The sequence below is a fragment of the Pelodiscus sinensis genome, chromosome 21 (genome assembly GCF_049634645.1).
Source record: "Pelodiscus sinensis isolate JC-2024 chromosome 21, ASM4963464v1, whole genome shotgun sequence".
Taxonomy (NCBI): Eukaryota; Metazoa; Chordata; order Testudines; family Trionychidae; genus Pelodiscus; species Pelodiscus sinensis.
In genome coordinates this window covers 6943187-6966613 of record NC_134731.1, presented here as the reverse complement: position 1 = coordinate 6966613, position 23427 = coordinate 6943187, and the positions used below count along the sequence as shown (strand labels likewise).

Below are 23427 nucleotides of genomic sequence, written 5' to 3'. Positions count from 1 at the left end.
GCTCACCACCATGGCACCTCCTGCTGTTGGGAATTAGCATCATTCAGCCCTGGAGCGTTCCCTTCTGGCTGGTGTCCCACCTGCTGTTACCTATTATTCTCCATCATGTACATTAGGACCCATGTCCCTCCAAGACCGCAGAGTCCTCCCCTCTGGGAGCTGCCCTACCATAGTGCCTCCACATTCTGGGGTCCTTCTCCCTCATGGAACACCCAATCCGCTATACCCACCTTGCCTCAGGACCCTATCGCCCGTCGTCATCTAGCTCCTTACCTCAGGGGCAAACTGCAGTCTGAAATGGCCACTCCTCATTGGCAAGGGTTGTGAACCTGCTGCCTTCTCCTGACCTGGCTGGTTTCTTCCAGCCCCAATGCCCTTGGCCTTGTCTCAGGCCCTGCAGCCTGGAAGTTTGCCTGACCAGAGCTCCCCAGCTGTACTTGCCTTTCCCTAGCCCTGCTCTGTGCCAGGAAGCCTCTAGCTCCTTGGCATCCAGGTCCACCCTGCTCCACAGCTGGAGCAAGAATGAGTCTGTCGCTCCTCCCCTTCAGGAGCCTTTATTTATACTGCCCTGAGTTGGGCCCTGGGCCAATATCTGCCAGAGCTGCTGGCACCACAGCACCAACCCTCTCCTAGGGCTGGGTTTTAACCCTCAAAAGGGCCAGTGCAGGGCAGATGCCCCATCACACAGACATATAACAGTGTGGGAAACACCCACTAACTAAACAAGAGCTAAGGGAAGAGTGGAACATAATGCTGACCAGTGTTCCCTCTAATCTTTTCCATCCATGTATGGAATAGTTTTTATGTGCACCAACCATAGAAACAGAAAACCTAGCTGTGTGTGCTCTGCTGTTTGGGTGGGTGGCACAAGTGCACAGCTTACAGGGAACATTAGGGCTGAACCATAATACTCTGAGAAACCCTATTTAACTCATTGATGCTCACTTCACCCATAATGTCTCCATTCCTTTGCCTTAAAAGGCTTTTCATGGGAATCTGGGATGTGGAAGGCTGCTACGGACCCAAAATGACGGAGCGATCTAAGCCAACTAGGCTGCAAAGAAATTGCATTAAAGCCAGTGGAAAAACCCGGCAACCTCGCAAAGAGCATTTAGTACTGTAGGTGTTATCCATTTCAAAAAAAATCTTAGCTTTGAAGATACCTGAAATAGCCCCAAACCAAGACTAAATTCTATGTACCTTGTGTACGTATCAGTGAAGAAGGTAGATAGAATTTAAAACTACAGACAAATGTTAAATCTGATGCTGACCTTGAGTTGCACAGTAAAACTCATGAGAGGTCCACTGTGCTTTTTACTTTATTAACATAAAGATGTAAACATGATAGAGAACTGATTGATTTTTGGTATCCAAACATTACATCATAATTAACAACAAATGTAGAAATATATTGTAAATACACGGAATAATAGTACATTAACCTAAAGCACAGCAATAAATCGCAATGCTTAGCGTAAACTCGCAAACCGCTAATGGGACACTGTGCAGTTTGTTTATACTGGGAGCAGTCAAGGACTCTGTGTAATGTACAGTAACAGTACAATGGATAACAGCAGGCTCAACATGATCATCTAAACGTCTTTCATGGACACATACAGCTGACCCTTGAAGCGCTTAGGAAAGAGAGGGCGTTTGGTCCGTACTGCATCCTGAGGCAACTCTGGTCCTCTCCTTTCATCCAGCGCCAATTGAAAAGCAGCGGGTGAAAGGTTTCTTTTAAAAGGCCTGCGCGCCAAGATTTGTGATCTTGCAATGTGAAAAATAACCTACTTAATTCATGGCCACAAATGAAGCTACAAACGTCACACAGTTTAAACTCTTCCTATCTTCCAGTGTGCTGATATTTGCGTTAGGTAAGTAAGACGGGGCGTCTGCCCTGCACTGGCCCTTTAAGGGCAAAACCCGCCCTGAGAGAGGGCTGCGAGCTAAACCCCAGCTGAGGGTAGGGTTGCCAGGTGTCCGGTTTTGAACCGGACAGTCCAGTATTTGAGCTTTCTCTTCGGGAAACAAATTGAGAAAATAGAAATGAGAAAATAGAAATGCCTGGTATTTTCTAAAGAAGATGTAATGTAGATTGTGATGTCATGTCAAGTGTGTCTGGTATTTTTGTTGAAACCATCTGGCAACCCTAGCAGAGGGGGTTATGGCTAATGAGGGCCACACTGGGGGCTATATACAGAACGGCTCGTGGAGGGAGAGGGGAAGGACTTATGTTCTGGCTGGGCAGCAGGAGGAACCTGGCTGCCTGGGGAGCAGGAGGCTCCCTGGAGGTAGAGCAGTGCTGGGGAAGGAAGGCAGAGCAGGGAACACTCTGGCCAGATAAGCTCCCAGGCTGCAGGGCCTGAGGCCAGACCCAAGTGCAGGAGGGCTGCAAAGAGCCAGCCAGGGTAGGCAAAGGCCTCAGGTCCACACCCCTTTGCCAATGATGAGTGGCTATTACAGACTGCAGGGACTAGGTGAGGACTGACAGTGGGTCACCGAGGCAGGGAGGGTAGAGGGGAACTGGGTGTTCCCTGGGAGGGGAGGACGCCTGGGTGTAGGGGAACTGGGTGTTCCCTGGGAGGGGAGGACCCTGGAGTGCAAAGACTGATAAACATCCTCCCTCTCCCTGCCCAGAAAGGGGTCGAGAGACACTGGAGTGGGCACTACTGGAGGGCAGTGTCCTGAAGAGGACACCGCGGTCCAAGAGTGCCACGGGTCGAGGCTGGAAAGTGAAGCGAGGACACCAGCTGGAGGGAGGCGTCCAGCAAGCAGACAAGAGCTAGTTCCCAGTGTTACCAGCGGGAGGCTCCGCGGCGGTGAATCCGCCCCGTGACAGTAAGGAAAAGACAGTGCAACTTGTGACGTTGTAGGGAATGGTACATATGCAGAAAACGTCAACCTGATGTTCAAACTATTTGCCTGGTTGCTGGAAAGTCGGTTCTCGGCAGATATTTTCTTTGGATCTTTGATGCTTAATTTCTACTCATTTGTAAGTAACACTGTATTTTCATGGGGCTCCTTCATAGGGAAGCCGATGCAGCTCTTTGCTACCGATTTAAGTTTCCATCTTTTCCAACCCTCACCGGTTCCAGCTGGTCACCACTCTGCCATTATTTGAGATTGAAAGTTGAGGTCATTTGCTCTTTATTTTAAATGGAGCATTTTAGGATGGTGCTGTAACCTCTCTTCCTTGAGACCAGTCTCCTTTCTATTAGATTCTATAATGGTCATTTCCTGATTGGTTTCCTCCGTGTTGTCATGAGCTCGGATTTTGGCATTATTTGAAATATTTTTTTCGGACTATAAAATGAGGTATGTATGCTGAAAACTAATTCAGGATGAAATTGTACATGATTCTCTTGTTTAGTACAGCAATGTGAAGAGATTCCATGGTGAAATAAGTAAAAACAGATACCTAAAGTGTGAGGAGAAATGAAGAGACACTAGCAAGGGAGAAAGTGTATTTTCAGGTGATGGTATACAATATGTCTGTCTGGAAATGTTCCCTCTATTTTTTTCCAGTCATGTGTGAAAAACATTTTGTAATATGCACTGAGGCATGTGTGTGTGTGCACCACCAGTAGAAACGCATGCTACTGGCTGTGGGCGCTCTGCTAATCAGCTGGGTGGCACTTGAATCTCACCTGGTTAGCTGCCCAAGCGCTCAGAATACAGGGAACACTCCTATTCAGTTCTCCAGTATGCCAACAAAGTACTCCATTGTTCTTGCTGATTGTTGAGTCAGGGCATGTTCCTCGGAACTCCTCCTACACATGTTTCATGGACTACCCTGCTTGCACGCATCCTTTGGAACACTGCTGATTCAGAAATAGAATTCCTGGTCAGCTTGTTTCAGTATTTCTCTTGGAATACCTACCTGAGCCCCAGCCACTGTTCCAAACAGCTACCAAAGCATATTCTAGGTGGCAGAAACTGCACAGGAGAAGACTCTTGTAGCAAGATCATCAGACTGTAGAGCGCGGTAGGAGAGACAGGTTTTATATTTGTGGCAGGACTGAACGGAAGAATAGAGAGGAAGAGAATAGAGACTTTTGGAAACAATGAGGGGAATTTTGATCTGAATCTTAAAAAGAATAGCAGGTGTTAAGGATGGATGATCTGCTCAGGTGTCTGGCTTGCATAAGAAGGCACAAATTACTATGCCTATAGGAGACAGGAGAATTAGCTTTGGGGAGGCCCTAGAAGAAGAGATCCGAAGTACAGCCTTGTTCGGTAACTGAGAATGAGAATGTAATTTTGTAGGTCGTTCTTGTGTGTGATTCTGGCATAGAAAAAAATTGCGTTCTTTTCCTATGATTATGGGGTTTCACTTCTTTTGGCTCTTGTTCTTTTGTATTGGGCCTCCAGTCTGGTTTGAGCAGTCTGTAAAGATGAAACTCTTTGTAGACAAACTAGGAGCTTTAAATGCTTATGAAATGACTATATACCAGTAATACTAGATGCACTGAAAGTGCTCAGCCTGTCAGATATCTAGGGCCTTGTGTAACTATATCATTAGTGGATTATTTGGCTATGTCCCCATAACTGAAAAGAGCAGGTGTGTCATGGTGTTTTTCAGTTTCTCTGTACTGTATAATGTTGATGAAATATTTTGTATCGTAACAGTCTGTCAGCCAAATATCTTGTCACACGTCCCAAGACTTAAATCTCTTTTTTATCTCAAAGATTTCAGGCCTCAGTTGCAAACTTTTACGCTTTGAATACTTGTTGCTTTTGTCTAGAATGTTAGGAGCACATTTCTGAAATATTTGTCAAGATTTTATCAGTGTTTACTCCAATTTGAGATCCTCATGTATTGTAAAACTGGCTTCTGTGAAAGCTTGAAGTGTATTTATTTAGCTTATGCTGTTTATAAGTAAAATGAAAGGTAACCCTTCACCTATATGTTTGTCTGCCATGTTCAATCCCATTCACATCTTTTTATCCAACTTTTACTTTTTAAAACATTTTTACAACAATTGTTTTATGACTGCTCTATGGCACATTAAACTAGATTTCTTGTTTTCATGAGCTGTCAGACAATATGTTTTACTTATGTTCAATCTGGAGATGATATTTAAGGAGAAGGTGAAACAAAGACCCAGGCTTCTCCTATGCATGAAAGATATTTGAACTAACATTGTGGGGATCTTCTCTTTTTGTTAATGGTATGAGTTTTAACAGCTGATTCATTAAAGCTCTTTTCTCATTTTATAGAGAAATTGAAATAATTTTCTAGTGATCAGGTAGTAGTTAAAATTACTTTTTTGACCCACAGTGAGACGCAAAAATAACCCACCGGACCCTCACTGATGTGGAGAGAACTGAGAAGAAGAAAGACACTCGCCACATTCCCCTCACACACCAGAGCCTAGAGGGCCAAGCCTAGTATATTTTGTGTGCTCCAGCCCCGTGGCAGGGAAGCTGGAGTGCCAGCACAGGCTCCCCAATGCTGGGAGTAGGGCCATGAGCCGAGGGGGCCGGATTTAGGTGACTAATCAAAGCGTATGCATTTAAAGTCAGAACCAGCAAGTTAGCTCCTGACACTCCTAGCCTTTTCTTCTCACCGCTGAACCACTTCCAAATAGTTGGCATGAATATAATTTTGTTGCTGATTATTTACTTCTTATTTGCCATGTTTCTTGAGAATTAAAATGAGGAGGCAAATACTGTGCACCTTGCCTGCTATCAAACATGCAGTTGTAATGGCTTCCTGAATCTTTTCTTTTGGGGACCAAAGATCAGTGATTTCTGTTCAACAGAAATATGTAAAATCAAACTACAGGTTGAGCTTCTCTAGTCCGGCACATTCTGGTCTGCAACATCTGTAGTCCGGCATGATTTGAGTTAGCTGGGTACCCACTTATCAGGTTGTGGACAAGTTTCCTGTAGTCCCATAAAGTTTGTTTATAGCCACCAGTCTTGGCTCTCGGGGTTCTGTGCTGTTATTTAGCTCTAATGTATCCCTAGATGTCTTCTAGGAGTCCAGTAAGTGGCAGTGTTGGTAATGTTGCTAGATAGTATTAACTTCCCGTGGGCTGGTAAATTCTCTGGTTCAGCACCAATCAAATCCCAAGGGTTCCGAACTAGAGAGGTTCAACCTCTATCGATTTGAACTTATTAGTGGGCATTTATAACATTTTCTGTTCAGTCTTGTCTCTTCAATGATAACATGTTTGAGTAAGATTGTGAAACGACACCTACATATTTTTGCATTTTTCCAGGTACAAGACATCTCCTTCAGCCATGACTGTCGTTGGGTGGTGGTCAGCACCCTGCGGGGCACTTCCCATGTGTTCCCCATCAATCCCTACGGCGGCCAGCCCTGTGTCCGCACACACATGTCACCCCGGGTGGTAAACCGCATGAGCCGTTTCCAGAAGAGTGCGGGGTTGGAAGAGATTGAGCAGGAGCTGACATCTAAACAAGGAGGCCGCTGCAGCCCTGTCCCAGGCCTGTCGAGCAGCCCATCCGGCTCACCTCTTCATGGTAAATCCCCTTTTTCTTCTGTGTGGTCAGGGGTGCCTTTCCGACGTCGGCTGTTTCACTAAGCCGCTGTTGTATCATTCCATGTTCAGTTGTCATCAGTATCTTAAAAAAGAAAATACTGATTTCACTGCAGTTTCCAGTAACACTGGATCCAGGTAATCTGTATTTCCACGTAAGGTGATGCTGCTGTGCCTTGTATTGAATGGCTGCAAATACAGTACATGCAATCTGTGATAAAGTATTAATGTGCAAAGTACCTAGCTGTTATGGGGATGGGTCCCCTCTAAATATGCAAGGCAGAGAGTGTATTACTTTAGAACCTGCTGAGATAAACTTTTGGAAAGTGGCCATTTTAATAGTCTCCATTGTAAATGAAAAGGTTAGAGGCTTTCACATTTCAGATTTTGTTTCACAGCTATCATTAGGTCTCTAATCTTGTCCATATTGTGAATGAAATTGTCTGAGAATCTCCTTGCTCGTCAGCCTTGGATGGAGCACATTTGGACACCCAGAAGACTAATCTTTATTGTTTGTGGGGAAAACATGGAAGCCAGGTGCAAGGTCGCTGACAGGAGGGGTAGCAAAGGCAGCAGTTGCCCTAGGGTACAGTGATTTAAAAGGGCCTGGGACTCCAGGCCCTTTAAATTGCCATCCCGGTCCCGTGAGGCACAGTCCTGGTGGTGCTGAGGGCTAGCTGGGGGAGACGGGATGTGGTCTTGGCTGTGCTGAAGGCTGGCTTCTCCCTAGCTCCGCCCCTTCTGCCTGAGTCTCCTCCCCTTGTCGGGGGCCTGAGACCGAGGACCCCCCCCCCCCCCCCCCCCGCACACACACACACATTGCCCAGGGTTGGGCAAAGTCTGCCACCAGACCTTCCAGGTGCAAAGAGTTTGACAGGACAGTATTCTGTTTTTTCTCATTAGCTTTTTTCTTTTAACCGTGCAGTTAATAAATGTATAAAAAAGAAAAAGCCTTTAAGACTTGCCTTTCCATAGCCACTCTGATGTTGTGCTGCTCTCGCGAGCCGTGAACCATCAAGAAAGCAGAGTCCACCATCCAGGAGATCACAACTTTTGGTCGGAAATTATAATAATATCCACAGTCCTAATTACCCTCAGTTTCTTCTTGCTTCTCTAGGCTGTGAGCTTTGGAACCAACTGTTCATTTTTGCCCTTCTCTTTGACGGGGTAATTTTTTAGCATTCTGGTTGCTCTTTGGATTTAGAATGATTTCTGTGTATTCCTTCCTGGAATAAATGAAGGTCTGTTTGGGGATCCTGAAGCTGCCCTCCCAAATGAGGAATATGTCCCCTCTGCTGATGTGTGAAAGGAAGCCTAGGTCTCCCCTACAGTGTCATTGGGACAGGAGGTTAGAAAGGGTAGGGAATCCCGACAGCCAATCGACAGGTGTTAAAAGGGCCAGACAGATCATGAACACTAGTACCCTCCCCCTTCCTGCTTTCATGGTTGTCCTCTGTGTGATTAGGATCACCTTTGTGGGAGTCTTGGCCTGTTGTTTTCAGAGAAATGAACGCTCCTTCATAGTCTAAAAGCTGAGCTTCCCTCTCTCCCCCCCCCCCCCCTTTGCCTCCCCGGGGCTTCTCCAATGTAGTGGGATCTGTTGATTAAAAAACTTGCCCATATGCAGGTCTTTCACTAGCAGGGCCTGGGGTAACCTCTCTCCCCTCCCCCCCCCCAGTGCCCCACGTGTGGGGGCCCAGGGCAAGCTCCCCCCCCCAACCACAGGCCTCGCCCTGCCTCTGCTTCACCCCCCTGCCTCACCTCCCACTCAACCCCTCGCCTCACCTCCCGCTCCACCCCTTTCCCAAGCCCTGTCCCTGCTCCGCCCACTTGTCCAAAGCCCCCTCCCCAAGCAATGGGAGCCAGTGCATTACCGGGGCCTGTTGCGGGGCGGCAGCAGGGTCACCGCCCCCCTGTTCTCATCCCACCCCCCACACTCTGGCAGGAACCAGAATGACCCAGCAGTCTGTGCTGCTCTGCCCCACCGCCCTCTCCCAGCCTGCTGTACTCTGCTTCACCATGGCCTTGGGAAGCAGCGTGCCCTGGGGCCGGGGTGCTCTGCTTCCTTGGGTGGGGTGGGGTGAGGTGAATCAGAGCAGGCTGTCACTCCTGCTCCTGCCACCGCAGTGGGGGTGGGGGAACAACCCATTGTGGTTGCCCCATACTAGGCCCTCTGTAATTCTCCTGGCCACCCTGGGCCGCATCCATAGGAGGGTTGAGGCAGCTGTAGCGAAGACCCCCAAAATGTGGGGTCAGAGGCAGCCTACCCAAATCGCTCTGTAGCGGGACGGCTCTGTCCATATGAAAAGTTTCCTTTATTGCCATTACAGTAGCACCTCTCCTGATTATAATGCCCTGCGAAAGTCAGGAGGGGGCCAGAAATATCTGTGCCTTCTCATTTCTCCTCAACATATTGATGCAGATGTTAGCATAGCCTACTCCTCTCATTACCATACAGCCGTTCAGGGTGACATGCTTGGAGCAGACATCAGATTGCTGCGAATAATGATTGTAACACATCCAATCATTTTTAACAATTGATGTCACATAGCGAACAGGAAGGAACTCTCCACTGCTGTACCTTTCATCCATCTGAATCTGTTTCTTGTCAGGAGAAATTACAGTAAGTTGTGCCTTTACCAGTTTCCTAAACACATTTGAAGTTTTAAAGAGATTTAGCATTTGATATTCAAAGAGGAACTAAGAGATTTCATTTGGCTTTGATTAGTCTGCCCAGAGATTTCTGTAATGGACAGATTTTCTGAACTGGGGAAATAGCTAACACATTCACACCACAGCGTGGTGGTATTTCCAAAGAAACAGAAGCCAGGTGTTTCAAAACTGACTCGTGAGTTGCGGTGCTTCAATTTGGGGAGGGTGTTCGTGTTTCACAACGCTTTTAATAGGGCCTAATTCACAGAGACTGTGTGTTTGAAAATTAGGCCCTTTTTGGACACGGTCAGTTGGGTGCTCCAAATTTGAGGCACTCAGAAAATGCTACTTGTGTCTGAAGACTTTGATCAACGCGTTTAAGTAAATATGTCTGTCTCTCCGAACAATTTTTAGAAGCCTCAAATGATGGATTCTCATACCTAATTTGAAAATGTGCTTGGAAGATTATAAACAGTTGAATAATTACTTTAAAAAAAAATAAAAGGAATTATTTAACTTAGGTAAGTGTTGAGCTGGTGAGATGTTTTCTAGAAATGTGAAAACAGCCTTTATCATAATACCAGACAGGGTGTCACTGCAGTCCAAGTTACGGCAAGTCAGTTGGCAAAAGATTAGAAACCACTATTGCACCATGGAGAGCCATGTGCAGATCCCAGGGAAGTCTTTCCTTCCTGAAGCTTAGCTAGGGATAGGGAAGGTAATGAAACAGAAATTGGAAGGAGGGTGAAAGAGAAATGGGGATGAGCACAACGTTAGCCTGGTTTTGTAGTTTGAGGAAAGGGATCTGACAATCTGGAGAGAGATGCACTGCTGGTCTTGTGAACAGGCAGGTACTTTCAGGTCTGTCTAAGGAAGGAACAAGGATTACGATAGATGGTGAAAGACTGGCAGTGCATTGTGCTGAATTGTAATAGTGAATCACTGGTGAAATGTGGGTAGGAATGTGGAAAGAACATTGCAGCCTTTTTCAAAAAAGCAAAAGCTCCTCTTCCTTCTCCACCTGCCGCTGTCCATGCCACCACCTGTGTATGTTCACTGAATGCAATTAGCATGTGAGAATATAGTAATGACGTATTTTAGAATGTGATATTTGGAAGTGGGACTCAAATCCCGCAAAAAATAAAAACAAAACAAAACCAAAAAAAAAGAGAGGTCTTGGTGTCTGTTTAAATTTCTGTGCCATACCTTGTTCTGCTTCAAAATTAAATATGAAATTTCTGACCAGAAGCAAATGTGTATAAGGTGGGGGTTTTAAACCAAGTCCTAGAATTAAGATAAAATCTGTTTACTGTACTTCTAACCAGTGTATTATTTAGATGTTCATGTTGTGCCTATTTACAGTCAAAAAAGTACTTAAGGGACTGAAAGGATACAGAAAGGATACAGATGGTTAATCTGTATTATGTGCCTTGCTTTTTAAAAATACTTTTATCGTATACTTGAAAAACATAATTAACTAAAGTTCACAAAGACTTTCATTGCAAGGATTTGGTGGACATGTGTGGCAGCTGGACTAACAGGAAACTGCGATGAGTGGTTTAGTCCACGAACTAAGAAAGATTGACACAGGATTGTAACAGCTCCTTGGTATAGTATATGGTTAAATAGGCAGATATTGTGTATTGTTTTCATTTCAAAGAGTTATTGTTGTCTCCTGTCAGGTCTAGTGATTAGTGAAGAAGAGTGGCCTTTGGGTTCTATACCAGTCTTCTTCGCTGACTTGCTGTGTGACCTTGAGGAACTTATTTATCTATATGAAAATTTCCCACACCTGTAAAATGAGAATCATAATCTGTGTTTTAAGGGGTTTGGGATTTAATTAATTTTTTTAAAGTGCTTTAAGATCCTCTGCTGAAAGATGCTTTTTAAATTCAAAATATCGTAACTTATTTAATTCTGTGCATCTGCAGCCTGGGAAGTAAGAATGGTCAATCAGTGTTTGCTAAGATCACAGTAAATTATAAGTAGAACTCTTTTCTTTGATATTAGTCCTATACTGGCTGAAAAACTTGTATATGGTGAGCGTTTAGCATAGCTACTTATCTGTGCATAGTGCTTACTGAGGTATCTGTAGGTCTCACAGTTAGCAGTTCCATTTTTTTTATCAAGGTAAAGATGGCCAAATAGATTGTAGTACAGAATGCCATCCTTGTCAATTGACTTTTCTTGATTGTACATTCCTGATTTGATGTTCTTAACCAAGTACTATGTGCAATTCAGAAATATTGCATTTAAGATGTAGAAAACTTGCATAGCAGACCTTTGCTAATAATGGTTCTGTTAATACTTCTTTCATATTAAAATGGTAGTAATATAATCCTACCCTGGAAGAATGGATTTTAGTGGCCAAAGAGCCTTCGTATTACCCTTTGATTGGACTAACAAAAGTATTATATTTCATTCACATTAACTTGAACTTGCTTTGTATGGCTATAAATATTTTCTGGTATATTTTTTCCAGCTTGATTTTTCATACTAGTGTCAAAGTCAAAACAAAAAAGCCCTTGCCTGATGTACAATAGAGAAATAATCTACAAATTGTTTACCCACACAGTGTAAACCTTTATCAGGGTGGGATTCATCTCTAAATGAATCATGTTTTGGCTTTACTCTTGTTTGCTTGTGCTCCTCTTTAGCAGAATGAAGTAAAGGAAACTGTTAACTAAGAGCTGATAAAGAGATATTTCCTTTGCACCTTTTATAGACAACACAGATTTTGTTTGAGTTATTTTATCTGTTAATCCACCCATGGTATATTTTTGTCATTCAGTTGGGTTGCCAGAGAGTGTTGTCAGTGATACTGTACTAGAGTAAAGTTGTTGCCCTTTTATGGGCTTTTACTATTATAGGACTATTGTGACATCAGTGGCCTGAAAGAGCAGAATTGGGCTTTGCATAGCTGTTTCCTGTGTGTGAAGTGGGAACAGTAGCGCTCACCTGTCTCAGAGGCACACTGTGTGGATTTCCTCATTAAATAGTTGAGGACAAATTCTTACACATGTGCAGCTCTTGTTAGCTCCAGTGGCAGCTGAGTGTTCATGCCCAAGGGTAGCATTTCGCCCTAAAGTGTTAATGCTTTAATTTGAAAATGGAACGCCCTATACAAGCTGCTCAGTATTTTATCATCTGATATAAAAATTGCAATACACTACAGACTCTATTTTTTTCACGCCACGGACAATGAGCTAAAGGTCTTGTTTAATCTCCTCGTGGCGTTTTGCTTTTGTTGATCAGCGATTTTCCTGCGAGTCCGCATCACCAATGTAAACATAAATTAACCACACATTTGAACCTTGTACCGTGCAGTTCCACCAACTTAGAAAAATCAATAATAATATGGTGATTTTTGAACTTGTTTCTCTGTATCATTTAATTGTGTATTGAAGTTGTTATTTGGATTTTGTAGATTTTGCCAAAAAAATCAATCATAAACAGGCTGGTTCTGTTTTATATTTTACGCCTCAGCTGAAATACAGTACATAAATTTAGAACTGAGGAAAACAAATCTTGTACATAGTATCTTTGGACATGGATTTGACTGTTTAGAAACTTTATTCTTTGTACAGAATAATCCTTTTTCATTGCAAAGGTTTTTTTGATTTTTATTGATTTACAGTATGTCTTCTCCCACATCCTTGCCTCTTCTTTCATTTGTAGTGGTTGTGGTGTCATGAAAGGCAAAATCCAGCAGTTTGATAAACATACACATCTCGGATGCTTTAAATATTTTCACGTCACATTTCACTACTTCCCAGAGTGAAACTTCTTTTTATTAGAAGAATTCTTATGGGAAAACGGAGTTGAAAGGAATGATGTCATCAGGCCTTCCTGAAAACAGATTGGTTTCCTTTAAGTCACACTCGCTTGAGAAACCACCTATTTAGAGAAAGGCAGACAAAAATAGTTTCAAAGAAAATCATCTGTAGAATAGCTTAAAGCACTGGAGGGCAATTCTCTTCTAAGTTTAACTTAATAGCTAGCACTATAAACAGGAATCAAAATCAGCCAATTTGAAATGTCTCTTGTAGGTTTTCATTTTGCCTTGTTAATTGTAGCCTTTATCTGGTACAAATCAGTTTTTTTAAAATTTACAGATGCACGGAAGGATGCCATCATGTGGGCCTGATTCCTTATCTATTTGAAATGCCTATTCATTTGATGAATTCAAACAAGTCACTTTAGATCTGCATTGTAATAAAATATTTTCCTCTTGAAATATACCTTCAGATCATTAATTTTCTAAATTTGTCTATGAAACCTAATTTTGTTTCTTTTCCCCACAACCCTTCTTTACATTGGGAGGCAGGCAGAAAAGGCTTCCTTTGAACCGAAATGGTTAATTAGACACCCTCTAGAGGGCGATGTTTTCTCAACTTTATTAATGCAATGAATCCAGCTTAGTCTATTCTGTTGATTTAGGTTGATGTTGTAATGACATGGGAATATTCTTATTTATCATCCTGTTTACCTTGCCTTCCTGTTGTAAACTTAGTTTCATCCATTTGTTGGTGCCTATTCGAGAAGTTTTAACAAATTGTTTTACAAGTGTCATAGGAAGATTTTGCATCAGATTCTAGTTTATTGTTTTATGTTGGCAAAGATTCCAAGCAAACTACTTTTTAAAATAATATGCTCTTGGTTATCTTTATTGTTTAGTACTATGCAGGCCAGATGTCAGAAGAGTGGACCTTCTTTCTTTTCTTATTAATGCAAAAGGGATTTATGTTGCAGTCAGTGAATGTTACCCTCGTAAATCCTTTGTGTACAAGTTGGAGAATGGGCTACTTAAAATATATCACAAGTTAATTCCTTGCAAGTCTTCCTGTGCAGAGTGCATCTGTGGGGTTTCATGATTTCTCCCCCTGCCTCCACCTTCTCTGGCAGTCTTGGGTGCCCTTGTCATAACAGCCACGTTGACAGCTGACATAGGCCATTCCATTTGGGAAAACTCCAGGTATTACGCTTGATCTCTTGGCCAGGAACTTTGCTCAGAAAGCACACAATACCCATCAGTAACAGTATGACAGTGGGTTACAAATGTAGAATACATGGGAGAATAGACTATGACAGTGTTTCCCAAATGGTGTTCCGTGGAACCCCTAGGTTCCGCGAAGTGAAAATAAGGGTTCCGCGAGAAAATTCCAATATAATGCATATTAGTGTGAGCTTTATTTTTTTACATTAAATGTGATTTTTGTTTTTAAATATGTGCAATTAAACTAAATGTTGATCTCATGACCTTGTTTAGCATTTGTTTATTATTATCCTTGTTTGTGGTCTACTTTTTCAGCTCCGTATATAAGACTATTATAATGGGTTCCACAAAATTCTTTCGAGTTTAAAAGGGTTCAGTGGCCAAATAAAATTGGGAAATACTGGACTAGGAAGTGTAGGACCAGTTGTTCGATCAACATTTCGCACCTCAGATGCTCAAGTAGGGATATAGGTGTTTTAGAGAGGGGCTTTGTAGGGAGCATGACTGTGGATGAAGGAACAAGAGTAGCTTTCAGAAAACGGGGCAGATATCTCCTTTGCATGTACATTTGAAAAAAGGCATGTGGTAGCATCCTGAACAGACTGAAGTTTGGATGAGAGCTACTTCAGGATGGATTTGTCGTTACCAAGGCAGGAAGTGACAAATGCATGTTGGACTGATGTAGCAGAGGAAGTGTCAAGGCAATGACTGATGCAAACAGTGCTTTGGAAATCTGCCTAGGAGGACCTGTAGAGGAGTAACGGCAGAGCAGAGTGAGCCGTCAGTGACAGAGCTGAAAGGTGGGGAAAAGGCAAGAGTTGAGAATGGAGAGAAACACCCTACAGTTATGAGGGCCCCAGGGAAGTTTTCTTTTAAAAAATGGATCATCTCCATCCTGGTGACCTCATCATGAAGAAAATTTGTAAAGGGTCAGGTGTGGATTTGCTGGAGGTGGAGAGGGACTTGGGTAAAAGGGGATCATGAGTTGTGCTCTGAAAAGTGACCCTGTAAAATGGTGTCATGAAGTTCTTTGATAATTATTTCTATTTTTCCCCAATTATATCCCATCAGATGGGCACAATTCATAAATAAAAGGCTGGTTTTTGGCCCTGTAAACCCTGCAAATGTGAACTGAGCTGTGACAGTCAAGTTGAATTGTTTGCTTCTTATACATTGCTGGTAATAAAAGGCTCATCCTGTTGATTAAGCCTTCAGTGACACCCGGGTTATCTCATTGTCTCTGATGGGGTTGAACAATTCTCTCGGTGATTCACAAAAAGGAATAGAAGCCACAGCGTTATGGGCTCTGCAGAAGTAAAAAGTTGTGAAAACCTATTGTAGTTCCTATGGGGAGCAGAATCGACTACCCAGAGGGAGGAGGTGACTGATGACATTTTTGCATAGCTGCTTTTCAGAGCGGAACTGCATTTCAAAGGAGAGAGTGGAGCATCATCTGAATAAAAGCAATCCCAGTGTTTAAAGAGAAATAATGTGCTTAGGTGAAAAGAACAAGTCAGCACAGGGCGGAGTACAGAGCCGTACCGGGCGGGGCTTGATAGAGCTGTAGGTTAGTGTTAGAAGCACATTTTGCCACCAGAAATAAAGAACCAGGTGAGAAGAAGAACAGGACAGCATGTTCTTGTAGACAGTGTGGTTGGAAATCTCAAACATTGGTTGGAAGTCAAGGAAGATAAGTAGTTTGAGACAGCTGTGATCGGTGAAGTTAAGGAGATTATTAACCACCTTGGGAAGGGTGGATTGATTGCCGGGAAAGGTGCAAAAGCCAAACCATCAGGAGACAATGATGCAGCGGGTATCCGAGAGAGAAGAGCTATTTCCCTCGTTTTGGCTTTGTCTATACTTTAAAGCAAAGCCTCACTTGAAACTGAAAGTATGGCCACGGAACGAGCACTGGGAAAGGTCTCTCCCAACGCTCTATGTAAACCTCCTCCATGTGGGCAGTAAGTAGCAGCAGAGCATGGCTCCCAGTAGGAGAGGTTGTTTCTAGGCAGAAAGTTATGGCGCCGTAAAGAGCCAGTATAGACTTAGCCATAGTAAAGAAAGAGGTACATTGTGAGATGGGATATGCAGTCCAGGTACAGCTGTTGATGGCGGAGATGTGACAGCTGAGGTTTTGATGAGGGATAGTGAAAGACTCTTGTTAGATAGCTGTTGGTTGAACAGGGCAGCTAGAGTGGGTGAGTTATGGTAAGAAGGGAATAGACGGTATGAGGTTCAGGAGATGAGGTTCCAACACTCTTCAGTGTTGGAAGCCAGAGAAGGGCACTAGTGCAAACGTGTTTTCCCTAGTGGTGGATTTCTGTAGAAAACTGCAGTATGCGTGTAGTGACTATGTGTTATCACCCCTAGTGCTTGCAGGGTTGAATCAAACCCTGTGTGTTTGTAATTATTGATTGCTTATGCCAGGGCTACTCAACTTTGGGAGCCCCGGGAGCCACGATGATACTCTCAACACATGCCAAGGGCCGCAACTTAAGTGTGGTTGCATAGACATGCAAATATATATGCAAATATATGCAAATAGCTTCTTTCTCAGCGCTCCTGGCACCTCTTCCCTGGGGGCTTAGAAATGCTCACACCCTGTACCTGTGTTCCAGCCAGCCCCGTCTGCTTGCATCTTTCAGTGCTCACGCCGCCTGGGAGACGTCTCGCTGTTGTGGAGCATGTTCCCATTGGAAGCCATGTTCAAAGGATCCCACCCGCCGGCCATGTGTTGAGCCGCGCATAAACCCAGACTGCACCGTGGGCTGCAAACAAGTAGCCTTGGCTCATGCAGTAAATGGTGACCAATCCTGTTGTCTTGCAGTTTTTTTATTTGTATTTAAATGAAACATGCCTTTTTTTGGTAATCTAAAAATCCAAACATTTTAGGGAAGGAACTTAAGTGTTAAGACTGGAAATAAAATGTACTTGTATCTTTTAGAAGGTTTATCTTCACTCCTCTTAAATAAGCCAAATCAGCTCATTTTGTTTGCTGAGTCTTTGCCGGCTGTTAAAATCAGTTGCTTTTTTTTCCCATCTGAAGGAAATGCATCTTTGACACTTCTCATGACCTGAGTCATGCTGCTGTCACAGAGCCAGAAAACATCCTTAATAGTCATGGGTAAAAAAGCAGAGCTATGGGGTGGGTGGGTGGGGGAGAGAGAGAAATATTCCTATTTTTCGCGCCCCCCCCCCCCACCAGTTTTAATATTTTGCAGGTCACTTTTTTGTATTAATTTTCCAAGGGTGATTTTCTCAGGTTCTCATATGCAATGGTTTTCTGAGCATATTATTTTATATCATTTAGAAGAAATAAAGAGTGTGCATCCTGGGTCGGATATCTGCCTAGAGCTACTGTAATCATAATAATGTTTTTGCTAATCACTGCAGACATGGAAATAAGTACCAGGGGAAAATAGCAGAATTTGATGTTTTTAATAATTTTAACAGACAATAGCAATGTCTATTTTAAACCTATTTTAATTTTGATAGATGTAAATTTTCACATTTGTGGGAAAATTATGGGGAGGGTGTCAGATGATCAAAACGGCAGTCGACTTTGAGGTTCAACAAATGAAATCTTTATAACCGTGAAACACACACAGTCATCATCCCATGGAAAAATATACAAATAAATATCCTGAAGTCAAACTGTAAGGAGCATATTTCTTAAATTCCCTACCTATACATATTGATTACTTTATTGATGGAGATAGTTTGGTCAGTTGGAGTGTGCATGGTGAAATCGATGTTTACCAACCTTTACCAGCAAAAATCGAATCCTTCAATTTAAGCCAAACCTTAATATTAGGTGCCGGCAAGCTAAAAAATGGGGAGAGCATGCTTTTTATCGCTTGTTTCTGTACTCTACCCAATAAGGTTGTTCTTTACTGCATGTAGACAGGTCTGGGTGCAGATAGGCTACCAAGCTGATCACCTGTACGTTCTTATACAAAAGTTGAATTTCCATTGACTAGTCAATTAGTCGATAAGCGGGGGCGCTGCAGTGGGATTAGCTGGCCCTGGGAGCTAACCCTGCTGCGGCTCTGCCTTTTAAATGAATTAAGAGCTGGCAGGCTCTTTAATATATTTTAAAAGCAGAGGCACAGCTTCTGAGACTGGGTGCAAGCCAAGAATCAGCTGATTCCCAGCTCGCACCTGGTCCTCACAACCCCCTGTCCCCTATGGAGATGGTGCTAACCAGCTTTTAAGCTGGCTCCCCCCAGCACCGGCTCCTGCTTCCCCCCTTGCTGCCTCTGATAGAGACAGCAAGGGCCAGAGGAAGCAAATAGTCGAGGGACTAGTCTGTTACATCCCTAAAAGTGACCCATGTCTCATGCTAAGGGATTGTGTTTTTCCACAGCCAAAACGCCAGTGATCAGTCTATTCTAATCCATGAGCAAGGAATCCTCTTGCCTCTCGACAGCACCAGGCCTTCCATTGTCTGAATTTCACCCATGTCATCCAAACTTCTTGCAAGGCTCCACCAAGACACAGAGGCCTTTCAGTGTACACAGTGAAGGGAGAAAAAGGAAGAGGAGCAATAACAGCATATGCCTGTCACCCCAAGGCCTGCACCACTGATCTGCTATAAAACATCTACAAATGGGCAAGAAAACTCAATAACCGCAGTGATTATCAACAACTCTTCCTGGAATCCATGACTCTGAGCACAGTGAACGCTTGGGGCCCTCCCTGCGTGCTGCCGGTTTTTGTTGGAGATGATTCAGCCAATGGGAGGCCATTTTAGCTGATTTCCCAGGCAATCACCAGTTGGGGCGAACCAGAAGTATCAGTGCTACAGTCTGCTCCTACCTCTGCAAGGAGCTGTGGAGTCCACAGCTGGCTATCAGGAGTGGGGTTTGGCTTTTGTTTTTTCATGTCAGTGCAAGTTTTACCCTCCGGATTGTAGGGTTGGGCCAACAATATTTTCAGTGAAAGGGACCCTGAAAGGTTATTATGCAATCAGACATTGGCCCTGATCTACTTTTAAACCTGTTTACAAATTCAACGCAAGCTTTTATTTATATTCCCTCTTTTCCCAAGCCAAAAGCTTCAGCGCTTTTTTATCCTTGCCACTTTTACAAGTAACTCTTAGCATAACAAAGTGTTCCGGGTGCAAGGGAGGAGGAGGAGAAATTGTCATGGGAACAGATCTTAGGTTCAAGTTTCCTGTGAGAGATTTTATTAGGAGTTAGCTAAGATCATGGATGTTTCCCTGGCAAGGTCTCACAGCTGCTAGCATGGGACGCCACGTATGTATGCACAAGAGGCTTGCTATCCGGTCACCGGGGCTACTTCAGGCACAGTTGCATAGGTCTCCACCCTTGCGTCGGTGCGTGTGCCACCAAAGATTTAATTTCCATTTAAAAAAAAAAGCATGTGCAAAATACAAGTATTTGCCTGCCGTATATCACCGACAGCTTGTACAGATTCCCAGGCCGTGGGTTCTAATCCTAAGCAGAGTCAGAGTTTTCAATATTTCACCCCTAGGAGATGTCTACACTGCAATGAACCCCCCCCCCGGCTGGCACACTGGCTCACTGTTCAATTGTGTTGTAGATGCTCTGACTGGATCTTGCGAGGTAGTAGGGTCGAGCTTGAGCTGCCTGCAGTCCAACGCATCTGTGCCGGAGTTAAACAATCCCTTAGCATGAGCCAGCTGCAGGTGTCTAATTGCATTGTAAATATACCCTTGCAGGGAGGTGAGGGTGGTAGTGAATGGTGTAAGTTCCTCTGCCCCTACCCGCTGGGTCTAAAGAGGATTTGAGGGTGTCAGACTAGCTTGTGGTTGGGGCAGTGAAAGGTTTTTTGCAACTGGAGATAGCGTAGGAAGGGAAGTAGTGGAAGCCACAGTTGGGGAATGGATGGGTGCAGTGGAGAAGTGCACAGATGGGTGTGGTATAAAAGCGTGCAAAGATCGAAGGGGTGAGATCCCGGGCCAGAGGGGCACTTTCCTTCCACCAGCCAGGCAGAGAAGTTTTGCTTTCCCTATACCTGGAGACACTTGGACTAGTGCATGTGCCTCTCAGGGGAGCGTTGTAAGTGCACCGGCTTGCCTGTTGTCATCAAATGCTTCATCTTTTCCTACGTAGACAAGGAAAGGTCTGCTTTCCCAGTGCATTCACGAGAACAGATGCAGCCATTTTATAGAACACCAACAAAAAAAGTGGTTTTAAACTTCATGAAGACAAAAGGCCAAATTCTGCTCCCATCAGTGTAAACATTTCTGCCTTGTGTGATTTACTTTGGATTTACACCACTGTAACTTTGAAAAATTTGACTTGAAGAGTGCCTACCCTGTGTATAGCAGCCATAGCTATAAGTCTGTTTGTGTCTAATAAAAGTGTTGCTGGAAATATTCAGACTTAGGCTGTGAAATGAATCTTGTTCTTAGCAGTTTGCTACATGAAACAGTTGCAATGTTAAGAGGTAGTGGTTATTTTAATTAGAACTAGAAAGTTTCCTGTAACTGCATATCCAATTCTCAGGAAAAACGTAATATTTGTGGGGAGATTTAAATATGTGGCATCTTCAAAGAAAAATGTTCTTTGACAGTAATTAATGTTGGGTGTTGTTAATTAATTAAAATATTATCAAATGATCTGTAATACCCTCCCAGCCTGCTTCTGTGAGCCAGCATTGCTTGCACAGAGTTCTCTGTTTGGGTCACAAGGCAGTGTTTCTCACCAGGGCACCGTTGTTTCCTCTTCCGACTCTAGTAGATTACAGATTATACTGGAACATGTCTGAGGAAAGGTCAGAAACAAGGGTGAAAGTCCTGGGACTGTATCTGGGAAGCTTTTCATTCTCATCTATGAGACTTTTCGTGTTGAATAAAAACCAAAACAAACTGCCACACGCATTTTTTTTTTAACAGTATCCTCTCTTAAATTTAGAAAGGATTGTATTTGTTGTGCGTTGAATCATTAGTATTGGGTGGAGGAATCTTTTACAATAGGAAGCAAATGAGGGCTAAAAAAGCTTCATTTTCTTGTTGCGTAGTCTGCCAGTGATTGTGTAGACTCAAGTTATTGTGTGTTTTACGTACAGTCAGTAAGTTGCAGGATATTAGATACTTGATGTTAACTCTGTTAAAATATTTGGTGCAGTTTAAATTTTAGTCTGTTAAGTATGGTAAGATATTAAAAGCAGACCAAGCACTTTTGATTTTAAATGCCAAAATTGTGTTACTTATTAGTTTTATTGGAATAATACAAGGAAGAATGAGAACACAAGGAAATACAGGATAATTTTAAAAAACTTATCATTTTATTATATAGCTAAGAGAAGTTCAGTTCTACTAAGGTTTTTTTTCCTGGAAACAATGCTGAACAAATTGAATGCTTATTATTCCCAATCTCCTAATATAAAACCTTATGTAGGGCCAAAACCTGCTTGCCTTACTTATGTTCAGAGTGAAATGTCACAGTACACACTACCATCCCACAACAGCTGACATGAGTCAGTGCTACAATACTGTATCCAGCTAAAATTGCATGGGGAAATTTAGTCAGTAGCATATATAAGCTGTATTTGAATGTACCTGTATTCTGGTGTTTATTCCCCTTCCTATATTAGAAAGTGCACATGTGATTTGAGAGCCTGACAGTGAAGTTCTAGATATCCCTTTCTCTAGTTAATGGAAGTTGGTGGCCATCAACACTTGATGGGGTTTGCTCCTTAAGTAACCACAACTTTTTATTGTCAGTTCTAAAAGTGCAATTTTCTATAGGAAGGCGCGCCTTGGTATCTTACCTGACTGCAGACCAAGCCCAATCTATCATGGATCAACTCAGTATGCAGCTTGTTTTTATAACGTATTAGAAGTAATCCAGCATGTTTTGGTCAAAGTGAAGTTTTCTGTCATATCTGGAAAAATTCAGTTCTCAAAAAAGTAAAAATGTGCAACTCACTCTGTCATTTATATTGTATGAATTAGCTGCCTACAGTACATTATTCTGGGTTTGCTTTTTGAAGTAAACTTCAGAAATATTGTAAAAGTTTGTCTATAGCAGTCATCGACCCAATGCCCAGTTTTCAGAAGTACCTTGGTCCTGGTGATTTGCCACTTTCATATATCCTCAGTCAATGTATTCAGCAGCTAAGAACTCTTCATAATCTGCTTTTTTTTTTAAGGGGGTGGGCAAAGGTAAAACTGAAATGACATTAGTCTTGCAATGGCATTACCTGAGAGTTGCGGCTGATGTCTTTTCCACAAATGTCCAACTTTGTCAAAAACCAGTAAATCTTGTGAAGTTTATTTTTCTTATAGCATCTGTGTTTTATAATGGTGCTTTTAATTTGTTTTTACTTTGTCTTTTGGGATTTCTTTTGTCCGGCGTTTTCAGGCCTCCCTTTTTTCAGTGGAAGTGAGTATGTTAATGATGACTGGTTTGGGAATATACCCCTGCAAAGTTGACATGACAGCCTGTTCGCTCTGTGTAATAACAAAGCCCATTGTTATTTTCTCTCTTCGCTTTTATCATCAACTTAATCCATTTCTCCTGTGAGTATTTGTGGTATAAAATGCATGGAGAGGAAGAAAAAACAAAAAACAAACCTCAGAACACTGAATGGATCACAGGAGGTTTACTTATTCTAGACTTTATGCCAGTAGGTACGCAAGATAGAACTAGTGAATTATTTTTTTCATGCCTCAGTAGGCAGACTTTATCCAGTGAAATGTCCTTTGTAATAATTGTCTGCTGTTAGAATACCTTTTAAAAAGGCAAGAGCATCCCATGAATTTCATCTAATTTCATGGCTTATTCTCTGTCTGTATGTCTCCGTGTAAACATTCATCGATTGAAATTCAGCAACAGCTGCAACTAAAACGAGAACCAGTTGCAGTAATGGAAATCCAAAAAGCTGAATTTGGATTCAGGGCAAAAAAAGACTTAAGTTTAGGATTTGGGTTTAGCTCAGTGTAGGTGTTTGGATGCTTATCCAAACTTTCTCTTCCTCTTGAACCTGTAAAATTAGGCTTGGAATTTTTGCAAAACCTGTCTTTGGGTTGGTGTTCTGGCCCTTGACTGGGACCTGGGAGTGCCAAGATACAGGGAAGGGACATGATGCACATGTAAAAAATCCCACAACAACCTTAACATGACCACAAATGATGGTAAAAATAGATCCTTCTTGCACAGCCCGACGGGGCGGGGGGGAGGGGACCCCTCTCCAGTAATATCCCATAGACAGATAAATACTTAACCAAAATGATGCATCTTGCTCTGAACTCTGAAGGTCAGTGAACTCAGACACTGG

The 23427-nt window shown here is 42.9% G+C and overlaps 1 protein-coding gene across 14 annotated transcripts in view; it reads left to right on the top strand.

Moving 5' to 3' along the window:
- Positions 1-23427, top strand: part of BCAS3 (BCAS3 microtubule associated cell migration factor) — a 593281-nt gene that overhangs the window by 192067 nt on the left and 377787 nt on the right. For all 14 annotated transcript variants that reach the window (XM_075904719.1, XM_014581354.3, XM_075904717.1 and 11 more), the window contains one exon: positions 6228-6492. In XM_075904719.1, the coding sequence (XP_075760834.1) occupies positions 6228-6492 (265 nt within the window). The remainder of the gene's footprint in view (positions 1-6227; positions 6493-23427) is intronic.